The sequence below is a fragment of the Mercenaria mercenaria genome, chromosome 15 (assembly GCF_021730395.1).
Source record: "Mercenaria mercenaria strain notata chromosome 15, MADL_Memer_1, whole genome shotgun sequence".
NCBI lineage: Eukaryota > Metazoa > Mollusca > Bivalvia > Venerida > Veneridae > Mercenaria > Mercenaria mercenaria.
Window position 1 is genome coordinate 21,079,530 of NC_069375.1, and position 26,063 is coordinate 21,105,592.

Below are 26,063 nucleotides of genomic sequence, written 5' to 3' on the forward strand. Positions count from 1 at the left end.
GATAACAACTGACGCCAGCACGGTTTATGGACCTTAGATTGTTTATTTTCAGGACGCTGCTAGAGACCAAGGTCCAGGCAATCAAGGGCATAACTTGATAAATAGTAGATATTTACGTCTTTGATACAATTGGCAATGAACTGTAGTCACTTTATGATAAATTGTTTGATTAATTTTCAGGAGGCTGTTGGAGAACCAGCTACAGGATATCGACGAAGAAAGAAAGGAACTCAACACAAAACTGGCCACTCTAAGAGTCAAACTTGGTTAGTATTGTCAAACAGGGTCGTGGGTTCGAGCCCCACTGGGGTCACGACCATGACTTCTCATATGACACCAGTACTGGTTTTTCCAGGAAGCAGACTCGAGAGTGGTTTAAATAAGCTTTAAGCTTTCATCACAATCGAGCTAAAAAGAATTAATATAAACTAAACTAAACAAAATTTCATTATTTTTTTCTTTTAACGCGCAATTATTTGGTAAAAGTGCTTCGAATCGTCGTCGGCATTCAATTGATTTGGCCATTAATTCCGGGTCTCTTAAAACTATGACGAACTAAAGCATTGAATTCCAACTACATATTCCGCTTTATGTTTTTGTATCAGGGGTTGCGAACTCGAACTTCAATGTGAGTAAGAACGAATGTGACAAGATGAGGAAAAAGTATCAGGAGACACAGATACAGAAGGTGGGTAAGAAAGAATGTTGGTATTGAGGCAAACAGTAACTGGAAACACATATATTTACGGAGGTAAGAAGGAATGTTGGTATTGAGGCAAACAGTAACTGGAAACACATATATTTACGGAGGTAAGAAGGAATGTAGATGATGATTGGGAAAATATATCAGGTGAGATATATACCGAAAAACGGTAATTTAAAGTAAAAATTGTAGCTATTGAGAAGTATTCGGATACACACATAAAGAAGGTGAGTAAAACTGAATGCAGCCATTGAGGTCCTCGGTACCACAAGACGTAATATTATATGGTTAGAAAGAATGTAGCTGTTGCAAAAACAATACATGGAAACTAAAACATACACGGTAGAAGGGAATAGCGAATGTAGACATTGAGGTAAAATACCAGGAGATATACATATACAGAAGCTTTGTGCTTTTGTGAAGTATCAGGGGACACATAATATCTTAATGAAGGTTTCGTGAGAATGAATGTAGCTATTGGCGAAAACGGTACAAGAAGAGAAAACAGAAGGTTGGTAAGAATGAATGTAGCTATTGTCGAAAACAGTACAAGGAGAGAAATACACAGAAGGTTGGTAAGAATGAATGTAGCTATTGGCGAAAACAGTACAAGGAGAGAAAACAGAAGGTTGGTGAGAATGAATGTAGCTGTTGGCGAAAACAGTACACGGAGAGAAATACACAGAAGGTTGGTAAGAATGAATGTAGCTGTTGGCGAAAACAGCACATGGAGAGAAAAACACAGAAGGTTGGTAAGAATGAATGTAGCTATTGGCGAAAACAGCACAAGGAGAGAAAACAGAAGGTTGGTGAGAATGAATGTAGCTGTTGGCGAAAACAGTACAAGGAGAGAAATACACAGAAGGTTGGTAAGAATGAATGTAGCTATTGGCGAAAACAGCACATGGAGAGAAAAACACAGAAGGTTGGTAAGAATGAATGTAGCTATTGGTGACAACAATACAGTAAAAGAAAACATAGAAGGTTGGTAAGAAAAAGTGTAGTTATTGACGAAAACAATAGATCTACAAATAGACAATGATACAGAAGGTTGGTAAGAAACAATGTAGGTATTTTGATATGAAAAGTGTTCAGAATGAGTGAGGATATAGCTATTGAGTAAATACACAACAGCTGAATAAGAAGGAATGTTACAGTAGCTGTTCAGGAAAACGTATAAAGAGACAAAGATACAGAAAGGTGGGTAATCATAAATGTAGCTATTCAAACAAACTTTACCAACAGACACATGAATGTGTATGAGAACGAATAAAGCTACTGAGGAAAATTTAGACAGGATGTACATTGCAAGATTGGGTTTACTGTGAGAACTGGTATGCCATCAGTCAGAACAATTAAAAAACGAGCATGTTTAAAAGAGTAAGTAAGGCGATTTGTAAAAGTTTGAAGACGAACGCAAGAAAAGTTTCGACGCATTTAATGAATCAGTTATGTCCTCTGTGTTACTTGACGTGCCCCTATCTTCACATATAATTACAAAAATGTAACGCGTTCTAAACTGATTATTATACAGAGACCAATGTTGTCCCTTTTTCATAATTATGTAATAGACTGCGTGCTGAAGTAGGGGAAGACAGCAAGACCTTCTCACCTCTCCTTTAATTTTTTGTACACATTAGGCACGTTTGGAAGAGCGGATTGAAACAGGCACCAAGGAATTAGAGAAACTGAAAGACCCGAACAACCCGGACAGTAATGTCAACTTGAAGAAGGTTGTCCTTAATGACAGGTCAGTCTCTGCTTCTGTTTTTGGAGTTTTATTTTAAGTGTAGTGTTTCGAGAGAAAAAAATAAGAGTACATTTACGAAAGGCATTAAATGTTGAAGTAGTTATTGTCAAATTATGGCGGGTGGGTGGAATCAAACCGTCACTTAAATGCACTTAGTCTTGTACAGCATGAATTTGTGAGCGGTCTGTTTTGCGTTGTATGTCTCTTGTTACGTTTTTTTACTGTGACCAGTCCTTCCAGGGATCATATCTTATTTCTTTATTTTTGAAATTAGACAAAAGTAGAATGTTTCAGCCATTATGACGAAATATCTTCAAAATTCAGGGCAAAGAACTTTAATATATGTAGGATGAACACGTTTATAAAACGCACGTTTTTAACTGTTTAATTGTGGAAAAGAGACATGATTACTTTCATTACTTTAAAATTCAAGATTCTTACACGAAAACGTACATGTATGTGTACCTCTCACCATGTCTACATTGTACTTTGGTTCTATAACGCCATGTTTTCTGATTGCAGAAAAGAAATACGTCGGTTGCGGACGGAACTGGAAGGTGTCCGATCGGAGAGGTCGGAGGTACAAAAACAGATTCAAGACAAAGACGAAAAAATCAAAATGCTCAATATCTATATTGGAGAGGGTAGGATTCTATATGTCTGACGTCAAAATGCTTATATTTACATTGGAGTGGATACGAGTTTATTTTTCTAACATTAGAATGATTAATATTTAAACTTGATGGTGTCAGATTTTATACTTTTCTCATCGAAATCTCAATATTTTTGTTTGAAACGGTAGAATCTATGTTGGAGAGGGTATGATCTTATATTTCTGACATCAGAATGCTCAATGAGGAAGAGGTTGATATAAATTAAGCATCTCAGATGAAACTATTGTTGAAAGAGTCACTTGCTGGTTAGACGGAAATTAAGGCGATAAGGATTCTTTCTTAAATAATTAACTTTGGACTGCTATTGCATGTACTTTTTGGGACTTTAATTTCATTTAGGGGCTTCCGTGGACGAGTGGTTAGGTCGCTTGCCCCTCACCGATGTGGGTTCGAGCCTCACTCAGGGCGTTGAATTCTTCACATGAGGAAACCATCCAGATAGCTTTCGGAAGGTCGGTGGTTCTACCCAGGTGCCCGCTCGTGATGAAATACTGCACGGAGGGGTACCTGGTGTCTTCCTCCACCATCAAAGCATGACCGATAACTGTGTCGGTGCGACGTTAAACCCAACAAAATAAATAAATAAATAAATAAATAAATAAATTTCATTTTTATTTGATTTGCGGTCCGTATCCAACTCCATACACGTAAAGTTGACCATGATCGATTTGTAACTCAAACAAACCACTGACGTGAATAAGGACAGTGCATCAGGTACAAGCGTAACAGTGACTTTTCTGATCGTATTGTAGCCAAAGACAAACTTGATGAGTGTCACAGAGATTATGAAATAGCACAGATAAGTGTTACAGGAGAAAAAAAGAAACGTGAGGAAGTTGAAGAGAAATACAACGAATTGATGAAAGACAAGAAGGCGTTTGATGAGAAAATGGATGCGATAAATGAGCAACTGGATATAGCAATATCCGGAACTAGTGGCATACAGAAACATACAGAAAAATACAGAGACAATGAACAGGTTCTCGTTGATAAGGTAAGCATGTTAAATCATACTAGCTTTCCTTTTTTTATTGAACTCGCCTTCATAAATATAGAAGTTATTGATATAGCTGAACGCTACACTTACTGATTTGCTTGTGTTTGACGGAACAGGTGGTGGACAATTCACTGCATGTCGTTATTTGTTTGGTTGTTATTTTCACGGTCTGTTTGTGCGTTTTTGTGTAATGGTCAATAATCTATTCATCTTTACCCTGGAGTTTGTTTTAAAGAAGCTGCGTTATTGCAACCTGGCTTTTCCTAATGGGTCTCTTTCCTTGTTTTGGTAGTGTCAGGTTCCGTAGATTGTTTTTCGCTCCAAGAGTTAAGGGACAGGATTGCCAAACCAAAACATCACGTGACAAGGCACGCATCTCTGTTATAGAAGTCCGCAGTAGCTTGTAATATTTTTGTCATTAAAGCAATAATTGACAGGTGATGCCAATTTCATTTCTTGAAATCTATTTTGTTGGTGATGAAAACTTAAACAAAGTCTACTTTCGTTATTACAAATGTCACTTCCTATAGACGCATGTTTGCTCGCATTACATTTTTCCAGATCGATGTTGTAGAAAAGAAACTTAGGGACGCGCTCACAGCTATAGAACAGCAGAAGAACCGGAACATGCCGTTTAGAACTGCAACATCCATAAAACACCATCAGTACAGGATGACAACTTCCGGTTGGGTGACGGACACTACACCGCACGTTATTGTCACGACGACCGCTAACGGAAGCATCGCATCCTCAGGTCAATAGTTTATACTAGACGTTTGTTTTTGGTTTGTTTTGGGTTTAACGCCATTTTTCAACCGTGTTTCGGTTATGTTAAGGCGGGCAGTTAACCTAACCAGTGTTCCTGGATTCTGTGCTAGTACATACTTGTTTCATCAAGCAAATGCAAACTCTCACACATGAATGAATTAGAGGTGGAAGACGGATGATTTCAGACACAATGTCTTTTATCGTCACAGAAAACATACGCCTCGTCCGTGGATCGAACTCTGATCCCGCGATCCGTAGACCTGCGCTCTCCGTATTAAGCGGATGGGCTAATACTACATATACTATTGTGAGGTCCTACAAGTTATATTTATCACTCTTCAACACCGCATTCCTGGTGTTTAAATATCAAACAATGGTTTGAAGTATTTTTAAAAATTGCAGAGCGCTAAAAATGGGAGCTGTTGGTACCATTGTCCACGTCTTTGGTCAGGGAGCGAACCCATGAACTCCGATTAACGGAGCGGACCCCAACTTGTCATGAACGCGCTGTTTACCGTCTGTTTCATAGAAAATCTAGCAGCAAAAGTATCGTAGCCATAGTAATGCTGCATATATCTCAGTAACTGCTGGTAACAGATGATGGCAATATAAATTCAAACATTATAAACGTGCCCAAATAAAAGAACTGATGCCTGAATTTGAAATAAAGCATCATGACATTAATTTTTTTTATAAGAACTGCGAACACGGGCAAATAACATAAAGAAATAAATTAAAAATACTACTAAGTTAGATCTAACGAATTGTTAAAGTTAATTTGATGGTGGAATAATATACGTTTAATGACCGGGTGTGAATAGTATACAAAATGCAACAACAGTCAACAAACTTTCTACTTTTGTATTCAGGATTTCTCGGAAAGACAGTTGTTTCAACAAAACCTGCGAAATCTCTACCTGCCGGGAAAGCGATGTCCAAAACAACTCCAAGAAGCCAAGGCGGCTCCCTACCATCTAAAAGATGACAGACTTCCATATTCTGGCTACACTTATTTATAGACTGACTACAGCTTAAGAACATCTATACTTCGGTCTTTGAGTAGTGGACAAAGTTCATGGACCGAATATTTATCTTTCTGTTATGTGACTTGTTTAAAAGAAATATATTATACAAATAAAATGGACACGCGTTTCCCTCCTCCACCCCCCAACCTACCCTCGACAAAACAAGGCCGGATTTATCTGCGCCTGGCTGTGCTTTTTTTTTGGATGGGGTACAGTAAATTAAAAACAAAAGCAAACAGTGAAAACTGTAACTTATTTCCCAGCCTGTTAGTCAGTTTATGAGTTAAATATTATACCATTATTTTCATCAAATTGAGTTTATCTTTGACCTAATGGCGTCGTCTTAACCCCAGATAACCCAGTTTCAGACATAACTAGATCTAATAAAGGTTAAAGCTCTGAATTTGTAAACAAGGTCTTTTAGCTCCGATCTGTTTATTTACATTTCGACCAAAGATGACCCAGTTTCAAACTGCCAAAATATTTACAACTTTCATGTAGAGAAGGTAGAAAATGTGAGCTCTCGGGTGTTACGAATGTTTTTATGCTTTAACCATATAAACACGTTTTGCTAGTAACCCAATTTTAAAAAGGACTTAGAATTCATAAAGACAAACACGCTGAACAGATTAGAGACACAATTTAGACTGATCGGGCTAGATCAGGTAGAAAACATGGCATCCGAGCGGCGTTTCAGTTAAAACTGGAAACTGGGGTTGTTTACATTATTCTGTAGAAATGCTTACATGCCTTGCTCAACTTGTCAGATGTGCAAATATTATTCAAGGTACTTTTGTTTGCCAGCAAGACTTTTGAGATCTGTACTTTGGTAAACAGATTCCTGAATTTTGACAGCTGTATTTTAGTCTGCAATTTGCATGTAGCAAAAGTATCCTAGAGGCATACAATTACACATGCTTAAAGTACTCTCAACCATAACCTGCAGGTTTTCTGGTACCAGGCACTTTGAGATCATACATCTAAGTTTGGAGATCAGGCACTTTGAGACCATACAATGTCATCTAAGTTTGGAGACCAGGCACTTTGAGATCATACATCTAAGTTTGGAGACCAGGCACTTTGAGATCATACAATGTCATCTAAGTTTGGAGACCAGGCACTTTGAGACCATACAATGTCATCTAAGTTTGGAGACCAGGCACTTTGAGACCATACAATGTCATCTAAGTTTGGAGACCAGGCACTTCGGAGATCATACATCTAAGTTTGGAGACCAGGCACTTTGAGACCATACAATGTCATCTAAGTTTGGAGACCAGGCACTTTGAGATCATACAATGTCATCTAAGTTTGGAGACCAGGCACTTTGAGACCATACAATGTCATCTAAGTTTGGAGACCAGGCACTTTGAGACCATACAATGTCATCTAAGTTTGGAGACCAGGCACTTTGAGATCATACATCTAAGTTTGGAGACCAGGCACTTTGAGATCATACAATGTCATCTAAGTTTGGAGACCAGGCACTTTGAGATCATACATCTAAGTTTGGAGACCAGGCACTTTGAGACCATACAATGTCATCTAAGTTTGGAGACCAGGCACTTTGAGATCATACATCTAAGTTTGGAGATCAGGCACTTTGAGATCATACAATGTCATCTAAGTTTGGAGACCAGGCACTTTGAGACCATACAATGTCATCTAAGTTTGGAGACCAGGCACTTTGAGATCATACATCTAAGTTTGGAGACCAGGCACTTTGAGACCATACAATGTCATCTAAGTTTGGAGACCAGGCACTTCGGAGATCATACATCTAAGTTTTGAAACCAGACTCAAAATGCTACATTACTATTGGTTAATTCTGAGTTTGTACAATGCCAGGATTGCATCTCCATTTTCTAACCCAAGTCCTCAAGACATTGGTCTGTTTCTCCAAGAATAATGGAAATTTTGTTTGTATTGGATTGATGGGGCTGTAGCTATCTTTTACCTCAGAATATAAGATACTGGAATTCATGTTTATACAAAACAAACAATAGGTTAATGAAACTTATTTAATTCATCGATAAATTGGAAACATTCAATAACTTTGACATAAAAAATATACAATTAACAAAGCTCAATCATTGAATCAGGATGTAAATATATTTCATTTCCAACATTAAAGTCTAGTGGACCATCACACTGAAAAGAACCATCCATCAGAATTCATCTTAACTCATGATTGTTTGCAACTTCTTTATATCTTATTCTTTATGATAAGATAATCATTATCTCTGTGTATTTCAGGTTTCTCGAGCCGAAAACTGAAATAAATGGCCAGAAATATATACAAAAATATGACATAAATAAACTCTAGATGCACATTTCCAAGAAACATATCTATGCAAGTTCAAGTGACAGTACACCTAGAGGTGTGGTTCCAGATTGCATTGACCTTATTATAGAACTTTTTTGCAACTACATTTCTATATTAATATACATGTGATTTGCTTTTGGTTCAACTCAATTGCAACAAAATTCCAGTTACAATCTAATCTGCTCAGTGTGAATAGGCCATGTTACATCTATACTAACTAGTAACTGACAATGTCCCAACATGAAGATAGCTTTTTAGCTGTTAAAAATGATACAATATACATTAATTTTTAGGTACTTTTACTGGTCATGCTTTAAAAATGTAATTATTTAGGTGAAAAGTCTACAAAACGATATTTTGGCATGTGTTCTATACACTAAAGGGAATTTGGCAATGATCAATTACAGACTATAACTGAGCCGCGCCGTGAGAAAACCAACATAGCATCCGCTCAGTCTGGTCAGGATCCATGCTGTTCGCTTTCAAAGCCTCTTGCAATTAGAGAAATCGTTAGCGAACAGCAGGGATCCTGACCAGACTGCGCAGGCTGGTCTGAATCCATGCTGGTCGCAAAGCCACTATGTTGGTTTTCTCACGGCGCGGCTCAAATATTCCTGCCATCAAGGTATTTGTAAGCATTCGGCTCCAAACTGGATGGAAACTGTACAAGTTGAGTCCATTTAAGACAGAATGTACAGACCTAGTTGTAATATTTCAATGTACAAAATGGGCCAAAACTCAAGAAAAAAAGAATCAGCCATGAAAATTCCAACAATATGTGCATGTCTACTTCATGACTATGATGTATACTAAGTTTCACAGTGTAATGGGCCGACAGTTCAAACAGTATATGCATCCCAGGTCTACGACACAAAGGGCATACAAACATAATCTAGATTGTGCCGGTTACCTTACATTGATATAAACAACTAACTAATTATAAATATTGGTTAAAAGTTTTACATCAACAATACATATATCATTGAAAGCAAAACTAAATAGAACATTACAATGTAACATTGTTTTAAAGTTTCATTCTCTTATGACATCTTCTAGGACATTACAGGATTCTTTATTTTAAATAGCAACATCTATCTTTGATATAACTGGTAATTAATTTTGAGAAAAACAAAATTTCAATGCGAGAAGAATGTCTGCAATTCATGTATATGCACACAAAGTTCTTGTTTACAGAATGACTAATGTCAATCAAGAATGATACAAATGGGTTACACATGCAGGTTGATCTCTTTAAATAACTTATTTTAGCGTCCTAGAGACTAAAGTAATTCCAACACTACACTACAATGGAGTACATCCACATATATAAAACCCTATGTATTGAATTTTCATGATTTCTCTCTTATATATCAATGTTTAACATGTTCTTTATTATCTATACTGAATCACCCAAATGAGCCGTGCCATGAGAAAACCAACATAGTGGGTATGCGACCAGCATGGATCCAGACCAGCCTGCGCATCTGCGCAGTCTGGTCAGGCTCTATGCTGTTCGCTTCTAAAGCCTATTGGAATTGGAGAAACTATTAGCGAACAGCATGGATCCTGACCAGACTGCGCGGATGCGCAGGCTGGTCTGGATCCATGCTGGTCGCATACCCACCATGTTGGTTTTCCCCATGGCACGGCTCAAATATTCCATTTAACCAATATGAATTACATCTGCTGTTCTAGCTAACCCTCCATTATTAAATATACTAAAATCCCTCCTACGTATGTTCTGACAAAAGGAACACTAAGCAAAAATAAAACAAGACTCTGATTCATGAATTCACTTTCTTAGAATTTCGGACTTGCTAAACTTTTGATATCCAATCTCTACACAGTAAAAGTAATGCCAACTGAAATCTGACATTATTTCATACTTCAAAATTACCCTGGCAAGATTTTACCGAGATTCATCCCATAATCTAGCACTCTGAATACATGTGGGTTATTATATTTGCAAGCAAATGTTTACTTCTTGATAATATTTATACAATTAAATTAAAGGTTTATGCATTAAACAAAATATTTCAAAGAAAATTTCAATCAATAAGAAAAAATAAAAAAATTCAATCACAAAAATATCTCCCGATGATAAATGACCACTACATGTAATGGAGAAAGTACGATGACTGGAAGAGCTTTTTAAAACTTGCCATGATTTTGTCATATTATTTACAATTCAGGAATATATCAGAAAGCCCATATACATGTCATTATAAAAAACAAGGGAAAGAAATCCAAACAGTCCCTGTATAATTAAATCCCTGATTTATCTCCCTTTACCATCTGTGTATCTCGGAGGAATGTTTACAAAGCGATATATATTTACATTCCTTATAAAAATGAATGAAATTGAGCAGAGAACAACGAGAAAATAAATTCATCTTATTCTGTTGTAAAAAAAAAACTTAACAGACATGCCCTATGGCTATTACAAAAACTGTTTAAATAATGTTGATAAATGTAGAATATCCCTACATACTGGTAAAATGCCTCTTCACAATGACATGACTTGTTACCTAAAACATTCAAGATAGTCAAACAAACATTCTACTCTTGTTGCATGAAAATAAAAAATGAAAAAAAAAAAAATCTATAAGCACATTAAATGAAATCTTCACCCTTGCAACATCTTTTCAAAAAAGATGCTTTCCTGATATTTTATTTCCAGGTTATATCTAACCATATTCAACTTAATCATGTGATTTCATGGTGTAACATATATTTACATAAGCATTTACAATGTACATGCACAAACTTAACATGCTATCTAATAAAATCACAATTATGAACCGAACAAGATGCTGGAAAAATACATTTTCCAGGAAACTTCTGTCACCTTATGACCTTGACCTTGAAGATAGTTAAATGAATACTGTGCACCACCAAAAACAATATTGTGATTATACTAAAGTGGTTATCACTACTGATATGAAAAATTTCAGTCTTGGTGCCACTTTGACCATGACGTTTTTTGTTTTGTTTTGGGTTTAATGCCGTTTTTCAACAGCACTTCAGTTATGTAACAGTGGGAAGTTAACCTAACCAGTGTTCCTGGATTCTGTACCAGTAAAAATCTATTCCCCGCAAGTAACTGCCAACTTCCCTACATAAATCAGAGGTGGAGGATGAATGATTTCAGACACAATGTCTTCTATCAAATTGTAATGGAAAACATACGTCTCGCCCAGGGACCGAACTCAAAACTCCGCAATTCGTCGATCTGTGCTCTCCCTAAGCGTGCAGTTCTGACCATGACCTGATGCACCACCAAACTGCACCTTGACCTTTGACCTAATGACAATAAAAGTAATCTACTGACCCTAGACAAAAATCAAATAAAGACTGACAGCCATAACTCAGTGTTCAGAAGTTACTGACCAAAATCCTTCTCAATCACAGAGCCACAATGACCTTGATCTGATGCCTGTCCCCCATATGCACTTTGACCTTGATCTATGAACAACAACACAAAAGCAATTGGTGCCACCTACTGACCTCAGGCAATTATGAAGCTTGAGATATTCTCCAGTTACTGATCAGAAACCAAATGGTCAACAGACTGGCTGACAGACCAATATCTGCAAAACAATATCTCCCCTCTTCTTGAAAGTGTATGAAAGTCTTAGATTTCAATTTTAACATCATTTAGGCAAACATATTAAGGACCAAATCTGTACAAATATTGGATGCAAAAATCACAATATCTATAGACATCAATATTTCTGTACAGAGCCGGGTTAATTTAGATATATGAAAAACAATTGAATGAGATCAACATCACACAGGGAAAACATATTTATGCACGACTACACCGACAAACTTAGGAAAATCATTCTTGATAAGAAAACTTCCAGCTGACAAACAACATTGCCCCTCTCTAAAACTGAATGAATGTTACGAGACAATTTTGTTGGTGTTCATCATCAAACACCTGACATATCAAGCCTTGGCTATGAGTTTGTGTTTACTTCAGACTGCTTCAAGTCCCCATTAGTTTCTGCACCTTGTTTTTGCTTTTGTCCCTTTTCTGCCAAGATCACCGTTTCTTTTTTGTTTCTGTTTACATCGCCACCTTCCATGTGAATGTTCCCGTTCTGGTTGATGTCCTCACTTCCTGTGCTGTATCCACCATTTTGATTTTCTTCCGTACTTTCTTCCTCCTCTTCTGGCATATCATTACACCAATATTCACTTCTACGTAAGTCCAGGAATTCCATTGAGTTTAAGAACTTCTTACCATTGAATCCTCCAATAGCAAAGAGTCTATCGTTAAGGACAGCAACTCCGCAGTTGGCCCTGTGTGTGCTCAAGGTTGGTCCAACAGACCATGTGTGAGTCTCTGGGTCATATATTTCAGTGGAATTCAGTGCAGATGTACCATCATTACCTCCAACCACATAAATTTTTCCTGTAAAAATGCAACAGCCATATTAACTCCAGCAGAATCTAGTCTAAATGGTAGGCAGACAAAACAGCAACAAGAGCACCGCCTTGCGGGTGCTGACGCTCATCTGATTTTTTTTTTATAATAGAAATATTGTCCTACCCATGATTTTCTAAGTCTAAAAAGGGCCATCACTCTTGCAAAAAGCAGGATAGAGTTATGTTTCTTGATGTACAGTGTCCACTTATGATGGTGAAAAACTGTTGCAAGTTTTAAAGCAATAGCTTTGATAGTTTATGAGAAAAGTTGACTTAAACATAATATTCAACCAAGAAAATGATTTTTCTAAGTCCAAAAGGGGCAATAATTATTGCAAAAAGCAGGATGGAGTTATGTTGCTTGCTGTACAGGGTCAGCTTATGATGGTGAACAAGAGTTGCAAGTTTTAAAGCAATAGCTTTGATAGTTTAAGAGAAAAAGTTGACCTAAACATAAAACTTAACCAAGAAATCTGATATTTTCTAAGTCCAAAAGGGGCCATAAATCTTGCAAAAAGCAGGATGGAGTTATGTTTCTTGCTGTACAGGGTCAGCTTATGATGGTGAACAAGTGTTGCAAGTTTTAAAGGAATAGCTTTGATAGTTTAGGATAAAAGCTGACCTAAACATAAAACTTAACCAAGAAAACTGATTTTCTAAGTCCAAAAGGGGCAATAATTCTTGCAAAAAGCAAGATGGAGTTATGTTTCTTGATTTACAGGGTCTGCTTATGATGGTGAACAAGTATTCCATGTTTCAAAGCAAAAGCTTTGATAGTTTAGGAGAAAAGTTGACCTAAACATAAAACTTAACCAAGAAATCTGATATTTTCTAAGTACAAAAGGGGCCATAAATCTTGCAAAAAGCAAGATGGAGTTATGTTTCTTGCTATACAGGGTCAGCTTATGATGGCGAACAAGTATTCCAAGTTTCAAAGCAATAGCTTTGATAGTTTAGGAGAAAAGCTGACCTAAACATAAAACTTAACCAGGCAACGCCGACGCCGACGCCGACGCCGACGCCGACAACCGCTCAAGTGATGACAATAACTCATCATTTTTTTTCAAAAAATCAGATGAGCTAAAAATGACCTTAAAGTGTTCGCCTGAGTTTCACAGCTGGCTTGAACAATTTGGTAGAGACTAACTAGAGAAACTATTTTGAAATCAAGCCACCAGACTCTGACGAAGATTACAGTGCAGCCCTTGGCCCAACTCTTTGTGGCCATCTTTTTAACATAGTGGAAATGATCTGACGGAACTTGCGGGAAGATATTTTCTGTATACAATAAAGAGAAAGCAAGCCTATAGCCCTGATGGCCATGTTTTTAACAAATCAAATGGCTTGAAGGAATTTGGTAGAGGGGTCACCCATGGAATATTGCAGTAAATTATATGAGCTGCCTCATGAGAAAACCAACATGATAGTGCATTTGCGACCAGCATGGATCCAGACCAGCCTGAGCATCCGCACAGTCTGGTCAGGATCCATATTGTTCGCTTTCAAAGCCTATTTCAAATACAGAAACCGTTAGCGAACAGCATGGATCCTGACCAGACTACGTGGATGTGCAGGCTGGTCTGGATCCATGCTGGTCGCAAAAGCACTATGTTGCTTTTCTCATGGTGTGGCTCAATTTACTGCTTACAACTGAGGCATTAAGAAATTTAGGTAAAAACAATGCAACAGTTACTGTACAGTAAATCATGCTCATAAACTTAATCAAAGAAGACCTACCTTTGTAAACATCAACCCCTGCACCTCTCCTGGCAATGTTGAGGTGTGACATAATGGACCATTCATTCGTCTGTGGATCATATACCTCAACCTCATTCAAGCATTTCCACCCATTTGTACCCCCTATAGCGTATATCTTGTTTCTAAATACAGTCACCGCAACTTGAAATCGCTCTGGAATGAACAACTTTTATTGTATTTACATGATCTTGTTTGTTTGTATGAAAAGCATAACATCACAATTTGACACAAACTGTTTCAGCTTAGCAACAAGAAGGTCAAATACCAGTTAATTTACTCAGTATTCCTTTATTCTGTATCAGTGCTAACTTCAGTTAGTTCTCAATTAGTAAGTGACAACTTCTCCACAGGAATCAGAGGTGGAGGACGAGACATATAGTATGTTATATTGTTGCCATTTAAAACTTCTCATCCAGGCTTTAAACATACAACTATTAGTCTTGCATTCAACCCCCACTCCCCCAACCTTCCTGTGCGAAGTAAAGACCTGTTTTACAACTGTAAAATGCCAGTTAAATTCAAATATTTCAGACATGCAGACTGAGGCACTGAAACAGTGACTTCAATATATCTCCTCATAAACTTCATTTAAGTGGGGTATAGTAGTAAGTAAGTAAGTATGAAATTGATCAAAAAGAAAACTGCAAGCTTACGTAATCGCATTGGAGAAATGCTTTTCCACTCTTTGGTTTCCAAGTCGAGCATCTCACATGAAGACACTGTTGACTGGCCGATACAACCACCGAGAACATATAGCTTGCCTTGGAAAATAGCAATACCTGCACGAATAAACCGTTCGTATAATACAAAAATAATGTTGGTCTTTTCTTTAACATAACAACAAAATGCGATGTGTATTTATCAGTGAAAACAAGTAAGATTGATCAAAAACTGCAAGACATGGTACATAGGATATCAAAGGTGTCTTTTTTGTCTGTCTTCCGTTGAAAAACTTTTGCTTATTTCAACACAGCCAGGTGAGCTAAAAACATTAGTTTAATGACTTTTAATTTGTTTTTCTTCTTAACTTAATACAATGAAATCCTGAATTAACTCTAAACTCACATTTTTACAGAAAAATATCAAGTCATGAAAATTGTTTTTATTCAAGATTATTTAAAGTATACATTCTAAATCTGTAAAGTTCATAAATATTCTTTTAAACAACCCGTTTTGAAAATGTGATATTTGTTGAATTTTCTGTGTATGTTTACTACAAGATATTGTCTCCAAAAGTGCCTCCATTTGAAAATGCAATGTCTGCTTGGGCAACTTTGGTATTTGGTAACTTTTACCTGGAGAAGGTTTCCCCCTTGGAGCCTCGGCCACAATCTGCCACTTGTTTTCTGACGGATCATAGCATTCCACTGTTTTCATATCATGGTTCCCACTGGATCCCCCGCATGCATAGATCTTCCCCTCATACAAAGCAGTACTGAAGCGCCCTCTAGCAGACTTCATTTCACCAAGGAGTGACCACTGGTTAGTTTCAAAGTCGTAAACTTCAGTAGACTTCAGGCACTCTCCCCGATCATAGCCTCCTGAAAAATTGATCATTCACCATTCAGAAAGGACGTACTGCAATTAGGATGAAAATGTTCATCAAAATTTAAAGAATAAGTAGCAGAATAGGTCATTTCACTTTACCCCACTATAATGTGTTGCCACCTGAACAGCAAATTTAGAAATGTAAACTTAACCCTTACCCCGCTAAATTTCTATAATGAACTTGTCCATCTTTCAATTTCGATACTACCATTAGCTGTTAAAAGGGGTGCTTACCAAAAGATATTGACTGAATGGGGAACAGTGCAGATCATGATCAGACTGCATGGATGTGCAGGCTGATCATGATCTACACTGGTCATAAAGGCAGAATTAATCGTGTCTAGCATGATAAGGGTTAAATGAGTCGCTCAACTTACAGACAAGAGCAATTACTTCTGGTGGCAAAAAAGAAAATTCAGTACAATACTTCAAATGAAACAGAAGCCAGACATCTGCTGATTTTTAATGAAGCTGATGAAATCCCTCACACTGTTTTCACAGTGAGAGCAAGAAGCAAGCAATTTTAATCTGTACACATATATTCTCTTTTTGTAATGGATATAATATCTATAACTAACCACACGCAAACAACCTCCCATCAAGAGCTTTAAGACCAAATGCACAACGATTGGTTGACATCCCCTTCAATGCTTCTTTGTCATCGTCCCTGTAAGATAAAAAAATCTGCAGTCTCAAGAATGAACGTTATTGGATCCTAAATCCTGATGAACTTTATTTCTGCATAGTTAACTCTTTATCATTCAACATGAAGGGGTTGATAACAATGTTTCATGGCGATCTATTAATGGTACATCATCATTAGTATTTAGAATAAGATGTTGCCATCTTATGTGTTCCTCTCGAAACATGCCACTAGCATTTAAGGGAACTTCAATATACATTTTCCTATTAACATTTCATTCAAAGTGCCTTCTTTTGTGTTTAGCTAAAATGTTTTTTGATATTTCTAAAACATTTTGATATTTTAAAGAAAAAAAATTTCATGTTCACAAAATAATTGTTGAAAAGAGATTTGATGAAATTCTAAATCAATTTCTAATGAGCAACAAGCTGGTAATTGGTTCATACAGTGGTTAATTAAGCCGTATTGGGAAGATTTTCATGACTAGTACATTTTCAAGAAATCTAATTAAGAAACTAAAGTAATTAGATATAAATGTCATGTACTTCCATGTTAACGCTGCAAAAACTCTAACCATAACAAAGTAACATGACTTGCATGGATTGAATTACACAAGTAATATATAAATTACGGACAACTGCTCTTTAACTGCACAGTACAATCATTAATTGTGCAATATCAAAAGATCTTCATTCCTTAATTACTATACATGTGTCCTAGATAGAAACTGATAAAAGGAAGAGCTCAATTAACTTTTGGGTCAGAACTGAAGTCTTTTATTTTTGAGTTTAATACCATTTATCACATGTTTGACGTCGCAGGAGTGTAATAAAGCCATTACATAAAAATGATAATACACTAGTGTACTAAACCTTTGATGTCGACGTTGTTTAAAGTATAGGAGACGTTGGTCAAATGGACTTGTTTTTTAATAGCTAAAGAAAAAAGAATTTTTGATGTTTCGGCAGGAAAAACTAAGATGTGATAAAAGGAATGTTACATTTGGGACTTTCCACATTGGATTTATTCAACTTGTTGAATAAAATGGATAAAAGGCTCGGCTCGGCCTCGCATTTTATTCAACTTGTTTAATAAATTCAATGTGAAAAGACACTTGTGTAATATTCTCTATATACAATCCAATACATAAGTTAACAAATTCTATGCACATAGAATAAATGAGGGATTTCTTGAAAGTTATCTGTACCTTTTAGTCTGATCTTTTGTAACATGTTTTCTTTAAATATCAGTCGTAATGCTCTAGTTCATAATGAACGTGCAGTGAATAGGTTAAACTTGACATCTAGAAGGTTTAACTGATAGCTGGTGTCTCATCATAACCCATTTGTTTTGTTTTTTAAATCAGAAAGTCCTGTCTTAATAAGCTCTCACTTACAGTGATATTGTGACAAGTTAGTAGGTTATAGTCTCTCTTTTTTTCGTTCCTTTTTTTCATGCCCTAACCATGCAAAATAAAGTGGAGACTGAGATCAATACATGCTATATGTTATGTCTACTACTTCCTATTTGTTTATTACATAATTATGTGAAAACTCCTTGCTGGTCATTCTTTAAATCTACAAATGAGCCGTGCCACGAGAAAACCAACATAGTGGGTTGGCGACCAGCATGGATCCAGACCAGCCTGTGCATCCGCGCAGTCTGGTCAGGATCCATGCTGTTCGCTAACATTTGCCCTATTTGCTATAGGCTCTGAAAGCAAACAGCATGGATCCTGACCAGACTATGCGGATGCGCAGGCTGGTCTGGATCCATGCTGGTCGCAAAGCCACTCTGTTGGTTTTCTCATGGCGTGGCTCATTTTATACAGAAACTTCTTTAATATACGTGTATATGTAAATGTTGACAGTGCAATGAAAATTTCTACCTTTGGCAACACACCAAAAGTAATCTTTACCAGTATACATTTCAGGGTCGACTAATGAACATGATAAATACAGACAGAAATCTGATGCGGTCATCTGATACACACTTTGACAGTATTACTGATCATAAGCTATCTGCTGTGTAAATCAACACGTAAGATTATGCTCATATATCATTGCAAATTTTAGACAGTTATTGAAAACATGCACTCATATCCTTTATGCAATAACATTTCAGGGCAATTACACCAAGAACAGTCAATGCAGACAGGCCACATGACTCCTTTTAGCATAAAAGGCAAAGCAAATGACTCCATTTGCATAAACAATACTACTAGAAACACTGAGTAACATTTCAAACCCATTTCAAGACATTATTTAGAATTATTTAACAAGTCAAACATTTCAATGTGCTTCCGCTTTAATAGATTTACTCATGGGTTGCCATTAATACATGAAATAAATTTCATTTCTGTATGCTGATTCCAGCCTTTATTCTATGTTATCCAGAAAAATGATGTTACGCCATTACTTCTTGTTTGTTAAACATGCAGAACTACGTTAAATCAATGATGGGGATAATGATAATGGAGGGGATTTTGATAAATAGGATTCGTTATTTTCTCCATATCTGTTTAACTGCAACAGTTGGTGTTATACAAATACCACTTGCACCCCTTTTTTCAGTGGAAGTATTTAGATCAAGAGGATTTTTATTTTCCTCCACTGCTTTTAAACTGATAAAATTTCTAACAAGCAATAGAAGTGAATGAAGGTTATGAACAATAACGCACCTATCAAACAGACTGTTACTGCTACTACTGTTATGTACCGGTGAACCGGGATCTTCATTCCCGCTGCCAGCCGACACTGCTGGTCGGTAATGTACCGATATTGTCGTCAAGTTGCCGTTCAACATTGCTATCACCATGTAGGATCGATCTGTAATATAGTGTGTAAAGTAGTTCATAGGTACATTCACAAGAAATGATTGGCTTACTAAACAGTACAATAAATAATCTCTACATCTGTAATAAATCTTAATGAATGATATTCTTTTAGCATTGGTGTAGTATCATTTCAACAGTTCATTTAATATTTCAATTATGGTGTGGTTGTCAATAAACTCACTCAGTGTTAGTTACTGAATTCCATACCAACTACCAACTTGTTCTCGACAAGGAAAATGAGAACTTCATCACATGAATAACATGTAGAGGCTGCCAGTAGTCATTCCTGACATATGGTCAGCCTGATTCCAGACTTATTTTTAGTTAGATTAAGGCCATGTCACGGTTCTGATTACAGACACATTGTTAGCCTGATTCAAGACACATTGTTGGACTGATTCAAGGCACATTGTCCGCCTGATTTCAACACACATTTTTTTTGTTGGCTTGATTCCATACACTCTGTCTACCTCAATATGTCACAAAGAATATTCTCCATGTCTGAGGATTGAACAAAAAAATCCTTAAATAAGTTATGTGCTCTCTCTTGTCTGGAGGAAATCCTTTCCGAACAAAAATGTATAACAGTAGTCGAAAGAAACAATTCTATTACAGAACATCATATACAGCAGTTTTAGTTCTTAACCTACAGCAAGAGTAGTCTACCTTTACCAGAAATGGGAAAAATCGTAAAACAAACTTGTTTTGAAGTTGGAAAATTGTCCAAACCTTTGTATAACACAACCCTAAAATTTGGGGGTGGTCCTCATTCCTCAAAAATCTGATATTACACATGGGTATCTGCAGTAACTGAAATATAGACTGTACTCACCTTTAGTTTTATAGGAAGCTACTATAGACCATTCCTGTTCATGAACAGGTCGTTTGGGTTCAATACTGAACTTCATGTAATTTGGTGTGCCAGTTGCTTCTGGGGATACATTTGTCACCTCTTTCTTTTCAATTCTACCACTCTAAAATAAAGGAAAATTTTGAGGTTGAGATAACATACCAGTATTCAATTGAAAATACAAAGCTAAACTACAAGTGATATGTGTACATTTTGTAAATTATTATAACAAGCATTTGTTAACCTTTAGCTCGCTAAATTTCTAAAATGGACTGGTCATTTAATTTGGGTAGTACCATTTATTAACCAAAGGGGTGTTCAATGAAAATTTAGTAACTGAATAGCGAACAATGCAGACCATGATCAGCCTGCACAAACACACGTTCATGCAGGCTGATCTTGGTCTGCACTGGTCGCAAAGGCAGAATCACTTGCAGCTAGCAGGCCAAATATCAAAGTGTGAACTATGCATAAATGGAATGTAGGACGTTTTGGCCAGCGGACGTTTTGGCCCGGACGTTTCGGCCTGGCCTAGGATGTTTTGGCCAGGCATTTTTGGGGGTAGGACGTTTTGGCCAAAAATAAGTTGTGGTTCTATATTGTGCAAAATATGGTCTGGAGATTATTCTAAAGAATGTTATAGTATAAGCGAACAAATTAAACTGATAATAAAACATACTCATGGTATTTTATTTTTATTTTTTATAATCTTTTTATATGTATACATATAAACATATACACACTGTATGTGTTTGTGTATGTGAAAATATTTGCCATTTACGAGTGTAGGACAAAATCCCCTGCGGACAAAACCCCCATCGCTCATTTTTGCATAGGTGGACAAAACCCCCTTCATGTTTTTTACAAGGAGGACAAAACCCCCTTCACTGAATTTTACGAGGAGGACAAAACCCCCTTCTCACTTTTTTCGAGGAGGACAAAACCCCCTTCGTGTTTTTTTATAAGGAGGACAAAACCCCCGTAATCCTAGAATCAAAAGGGCTAATAATATATGATAATATATAAATTTAATAAAATAATAATAAATCGAAGTATCTAAGAGTTATTTAACAATTAACTTTAAATAATGAACAGTTTAATGAGAAAAACAAACAATTAACATACTAACAGGTCAGTTAAATAAGAGATATTTAGCACTTTTTTTTTCAACAAACTATAATTATTGTACATATATAGTCTGATTAATTTCAAGGTTATTATGGAACAAACAGTAATAATTGTGTATAATAGAATAAGTACATCAATTATCTATATTATAAACATTAATTATAATTATCTTCAAGACATCTCTTTCTATTAATAAAATGATAATTTTTAAAGTGTATTATTATATTGTTTGCCCTTTTGATCCTAGGATGAAAGGGGTTTTGTCCTCCTTATAGAAAACGCGAAAGGGGTTTTGTCCTTCTTGTAAAAAATGTGAAGGGGGTTTTGTCCTCCTTGTAAAATTCAGCGAAGGGGGTTTTGTCCTCCTTGTAAAAAAACATGAAGGGGATTTTGTCCACCTATGCAAAAATGAGCAAAGGGGATTTTGTCCGCAGGGGATTTTGTCAGGATCCCGCCATTTACAACAAACCAAAAGAGTTATGAAAATAAATTTTATTCACGATTACTTTTTAAAAAAGAATGATCAATTATACTGTAACATTTGATAACATATTAATGTCCAGATTCACAATTTGCATATTATGGAAATAATTTTTTTTTGGCCAAAACATCCTACCTGAAAAATTTTGGCCATATTATGGAAATAATTTTTTTTGGGCCAAAACATCCTACCTGAAAAATTTTCTTGGCCAAAATGTCCTAGGCCAAAAGATCCTAGGCCAAAACGTCTGGGCCAAAACGTCCGTCCTCCGCATAAATGTAACATGTTTTGAAAGGCTATCAGATTTAACAAGTCAGTTATCATAAGCATTTAAATCTTTGGTAAAAATGTGCCTCTCAATTACCTCTTTAAGTCTTTGTTTTTTGTTTACTTGTTTAGAGTTTAATGCCATTTTTCAACAGTATATTAGTTAGTAACAGCAGGCATTTAACCTAACCAGTGTTTGTGGATTCTGTAACAGTACAATCTTTCTCACTTGAATCAGAGTAGGAGTACAAATGATTTCAGACACAATGCATTTTATCAAATCGTCAATGAGAACATTTGCCTCACCCGAGGAGCGAATTCACTACCCTGCGATCCATAGACCTGTGCTCTTCCTATTGAGCTAAGCAGGCAGGCTGATCCTCTTGGAGAGTCAGTTTGTAGTCCTGTCCTTACCTGTTTACGCCGTGTCAGTTTCTTATAGTCCTGTACCACTTCATTATCCTGTATCACCTCATCATCCACCTCATCACAGTCAGTTAACGAGTTGTCCGAATTCAGGTATAACACAATCATCTGTAATTATACAAGTTTAATAATACATAAAAATACAAAAATTATACTTTCACATTATATAACATGTTATATACAATAACTGGAATATGGAGTAGTTCTGCTGGGGTATCATTCCCCATGCTGGACAAAATGGGTGAAAAAAAATCAGTGGACAATATTCTCTCCCTTTTTTATATTATTAACATGTAATTCATTTCATACACATCTCTTTTTACAAGTAATCTTCAAACTTGAAGTCTGTCCATAGGACATGTAAGCCACGGTGACGTGGTGTGTTTTCGATAATCAGTGGCATTTTGATAATCATAGTACAGTTAGTCAGATTATAGAGTGAACCTTAAGCTAGAATAGTGAGTCTTGCAAGGGGAGTGTATATCAAAATCCCCTTGATCAAAATCCCCTCCACTGAAAAATGATTGGGTGTTACAAAATCCCCTTCATACTTTTGCAGGGGATATCATAATCCCCTCTGTGATTTTCATTATAGATATATAGATATCAGTGCTCCAAATTAAATTATGTTTGCTAAAGTCATTGTATTTACGTGCTTTATGCAATAGACTTCTAAATTGTGTATAGTTGTATTTGAACTTGATGAAATAAGTAAAAATCACAGAGGGATATGAGTCGTGTTATAGCGGGAGTGAATACCCATATCCTGAACATTTTGTCCTTACTTGAAATTGTCATAAAAAATCGTCCTGAAAAAATCCACACACACATTCATCAGAATTTTTTTACATTTCAGTATCAACATCTGTTTTTAAACCTTACACATGAAAACAATGTTTACACCAAGGATTTTGTCCACTCTTTCAAAATTTAGCAGGAGGGATATGGACAACACCTTCCCCCCCTCCCCCCCCCCCCCCCCCCCCCCCCCCACCGCGCCAGTCCTCTTATCCCCTCACAAACCAATACAAAATCCCCCTTGCTCAATTTGACCAAAGTGGACAAAGTTCCCTATTTCATTTTTTCCTATTATATCCAAATATGGCCTGTTTTTTCATGTTATAATATCTGCAGAATCCCAATGGATTGGTTGGTGCCCGAGCCCAGTAGGACGAGGGTACCAACATTTCCTGAGGAATTCTAAAGATGTTTTTACATGAAAAGAAAATGTGCTAATGCTATTTTACCATATAATGCGAAAAAAAACTAATAAATGATTATATTGTTCCTCTTCATCACTGAATTTTCATTGAATGCGTAGGAATGTCTGTGTTGTTTTTCCACACTGATGTCATTTCCTTTTGAATTAGGAAGTGGCTATTCTTACGGTCCCGCAGGTGTCTATTCTCTCCTGTACACATTATGAAAAGTCCGCAGATGGTTACTGATTTCCCCCAGTATAACAGAACTTTGTTACATTTTATTGCTTACCTTTTTGACATAAACAAACAATTTTAAAACAACGAATTTATCGTAGTGTAAAATATTTATTTAACTGAAATTTTCAAATAAACCCCCCCCCCCCCCATTGAAATTTGTCTTCTAAATGAATCGGAAAATGATTGTTGATAAATACATATGTCATTAATATTAAAACACTTAAAATATTGACCAAGTGTTGTCAAGTAAGGGCCTTGCAAGTAAACCAGTTAGAGAATTATTGATCTATGTTTCGTGTATTACATGCAAAATTTTCACTCAGTACAAATCTCTTACCACTCTAAACATATTTGTCACACATGTCATTTCTGAAATCGTTTGAAAATAAAAAAAAAAACAGTTGATTGACTTCAGTACAATGTATTATAATACAAAACTGCCATAGGAATAGACATCTGCGGGCTTTTCACTATTCTTACGGGAGAGCCGTAAGAATAGCCTGCGAGACTATTCCTACAGGACCGTAAGAATAGCCACTTCCTTTGAATTATCTATTTTGGGGCCGTAATATGTTTACGCTTTGCCAAGGAACGCACATATATAAAAATGTATTTTAACAGCATGTGAGTGCGAGAATCTCTCTGATAACACACATTTTCATTAGAATTGATAATTATCATCTCAAAAATAGTAATTTTCCATTTCTGTTCATCTTCGTTTAATTTTTAATGTTTTACATCAAAATCAAAGGGCTGATTTACAGTAGGACTATCTGTCACATGCCTTTCACAATATCATATATCGTATTGTCTAACAGCTGCTACAGGCTATTGTAACTTTTTGTAGGATGAAGAATTTGCGTATTTTAATCAAGCAATTGAAATCAACTACGGCATGAAACTATTTCATGAAAAGTTCCTGTTATATCCCTGTCATGATATCAATTTCTTTGACTGTAAATCAATGATATAGGCACTTTGAGATATAGAGCCTGTTATTTCCTGGATGTATGAAAAGTTTTATGTTAAAATCACTCTTTATCACACAGTATTACTTTAAGGCACTTAATTGGACTTAACACCAGCTGTAAGAAAGTAATTCATAGGCAAATGTAAACAGCAAGCATTTTGACACTATTTGCTGATCCTTAAATGTGTTTATTTTACACTTATGTACCTAACAATATACATGTTTCTATTACTAATTTACAACTTTTATAAGAATTAATATTTATTTCATTCATGATTTTTAATAAACTTTTTTTTTATCAAATCTAACTAAAAGAATGAATCAGATAATAAAATAACAGTGACTGCTTATATGATAAAAAGGTCTTCAATCATATAGATCAAGCTTTGCACTAAAAATGAAAAAAGAAACTCAAAACCATTCCAATCAAGCCTGCCAAATTTGACCTATGTCGACACAATATAGGGAAAATAGAATGAGGACAAATGTCCTCTAATTTTAGGATTTCATTGAATAAACATGAATTCCAAAAAATATGTATCAACATAAAATGAAAAATAACAATCTTTAAGGGGCTAAGTTACCATTTTTAAATGGAATGAAGTGAATATTAGAACATATTTTGAAAAAAAAAAAAAAGGTTCGAAAAAAAATTTTCAGACAGGAATTTGTCTGCCTGGGTCAATGGAGATTTTGTCATTGAAGGACAGTGGTCTCAATAATTATTTTCATCACTTACAATTCTTTTGTATGCAATTTTCACATGTTTTATGTATTTCTTTTTCTGAATATCACAGAAATGTTAGGAAAATCATCAAGTTGCCATATGCTGTTTTTGTAAGTTCTCCACATATGGAAATAGATATATAAATTCTAGAACAAACTAAGGGGGTTCTAGATCAAGATTGTAGATAATGATAACTGATCTTTGTATATAATGTCCTAAGTGTTACCAGATCAACATGTGTTACGATGTTTTCTATTAACTTATAAAACAAATATTTTAAAACAACAATCTTATAATTTATGATTTTTCATTA

General features: G+C 35.9%; 2 protein-coding genes across 8 annotated transcripts in view; one reads left to right on the forward strand and one right to left on the reverse strand.

The window, feature by feature from the left end:
• Positions 1-6,234, forward strand: part of LOC123547669 (uncharacterized) — a 44,703-nt gene extending 38,469 nt beyond the window's left edge. The window contains exons 5-11 of one of the 2 annotated variants that reach the window (XM_053524739.1): positions 181-266; positions 606-688; positions 2,344-2,453; positions 2,976-3,097; positions 3,880-4,121; positions 4,686-4,878; positions 5,762-6,234. In XM_053524739.1, coding sequence (XP_053380714.1) covers positions 181-266; positions 606-688; positions 2,344-2,453; positions 2,976-3,097; positions 3,880-4,121; positions 4,686-4,878; positions 5,762-5,877 — 952 coding nt within the window. In that variant the 3' untranslated portion in view covers positions 5,878-6,234. The remainder of the gene's footprint in view (positions 1-180; positions 267-605; positions 689-2,343; positions 2,454-2,975; positions 3,098-3,879; positions 4,122-4,685; positions 4,879-5,761) is intronic. The other variant, XM_053524740.1, reaches the window with a different exon arrangement.
• Positions 6,235-7,924: 1,690 nt separating this feature from the next.
• The window catches only part of LOC123547630 (influenza virus NS1A-binding protein homolog), a 70,819-nt gene continuing 52,680 nt past the window's right edge, over positions 7,925-26,063 (reverse strand). For all 6 annotated transcript variants that reach the window (XM_045334897.2, XM_045334887.2, XM_045334891.2 and 3 more), the window contains 8 exons: positions 22,603-22,722; positions 20,295-20,436; positions 19,307-19,454; positions 16,562-16,650; positions 15,731-15,976; positions 15,089-15,214; positions 14,415-14,588; positions 7,925-12,663 (listed from right to left, as the gene is read on the reverse strand). In XM_045334897.2, the coding sequence (XP_045190832.1) occupies positions 12,206-12,663; positions 14,415-14,588; positions 15,089-15,214; positions 15,731-15,976; positions 16,562-16,650; positions 19,307-19,454; positions 20,295-20,436; positions 22,603-22,722 (1,503 nt within the window). In that variant the 3' untranslated portion in view covers positions 7,925-12,205. The remainder of the gene's footprint in view (positions 12,664-14,414; positions 14,589-15,088; positions 15,215-15,730; positions 15,977-16,561; positions 16,651-19,306; positions 19,455-20,294; positions 20,437-22,602; positions 22,723-26,063) is intronic.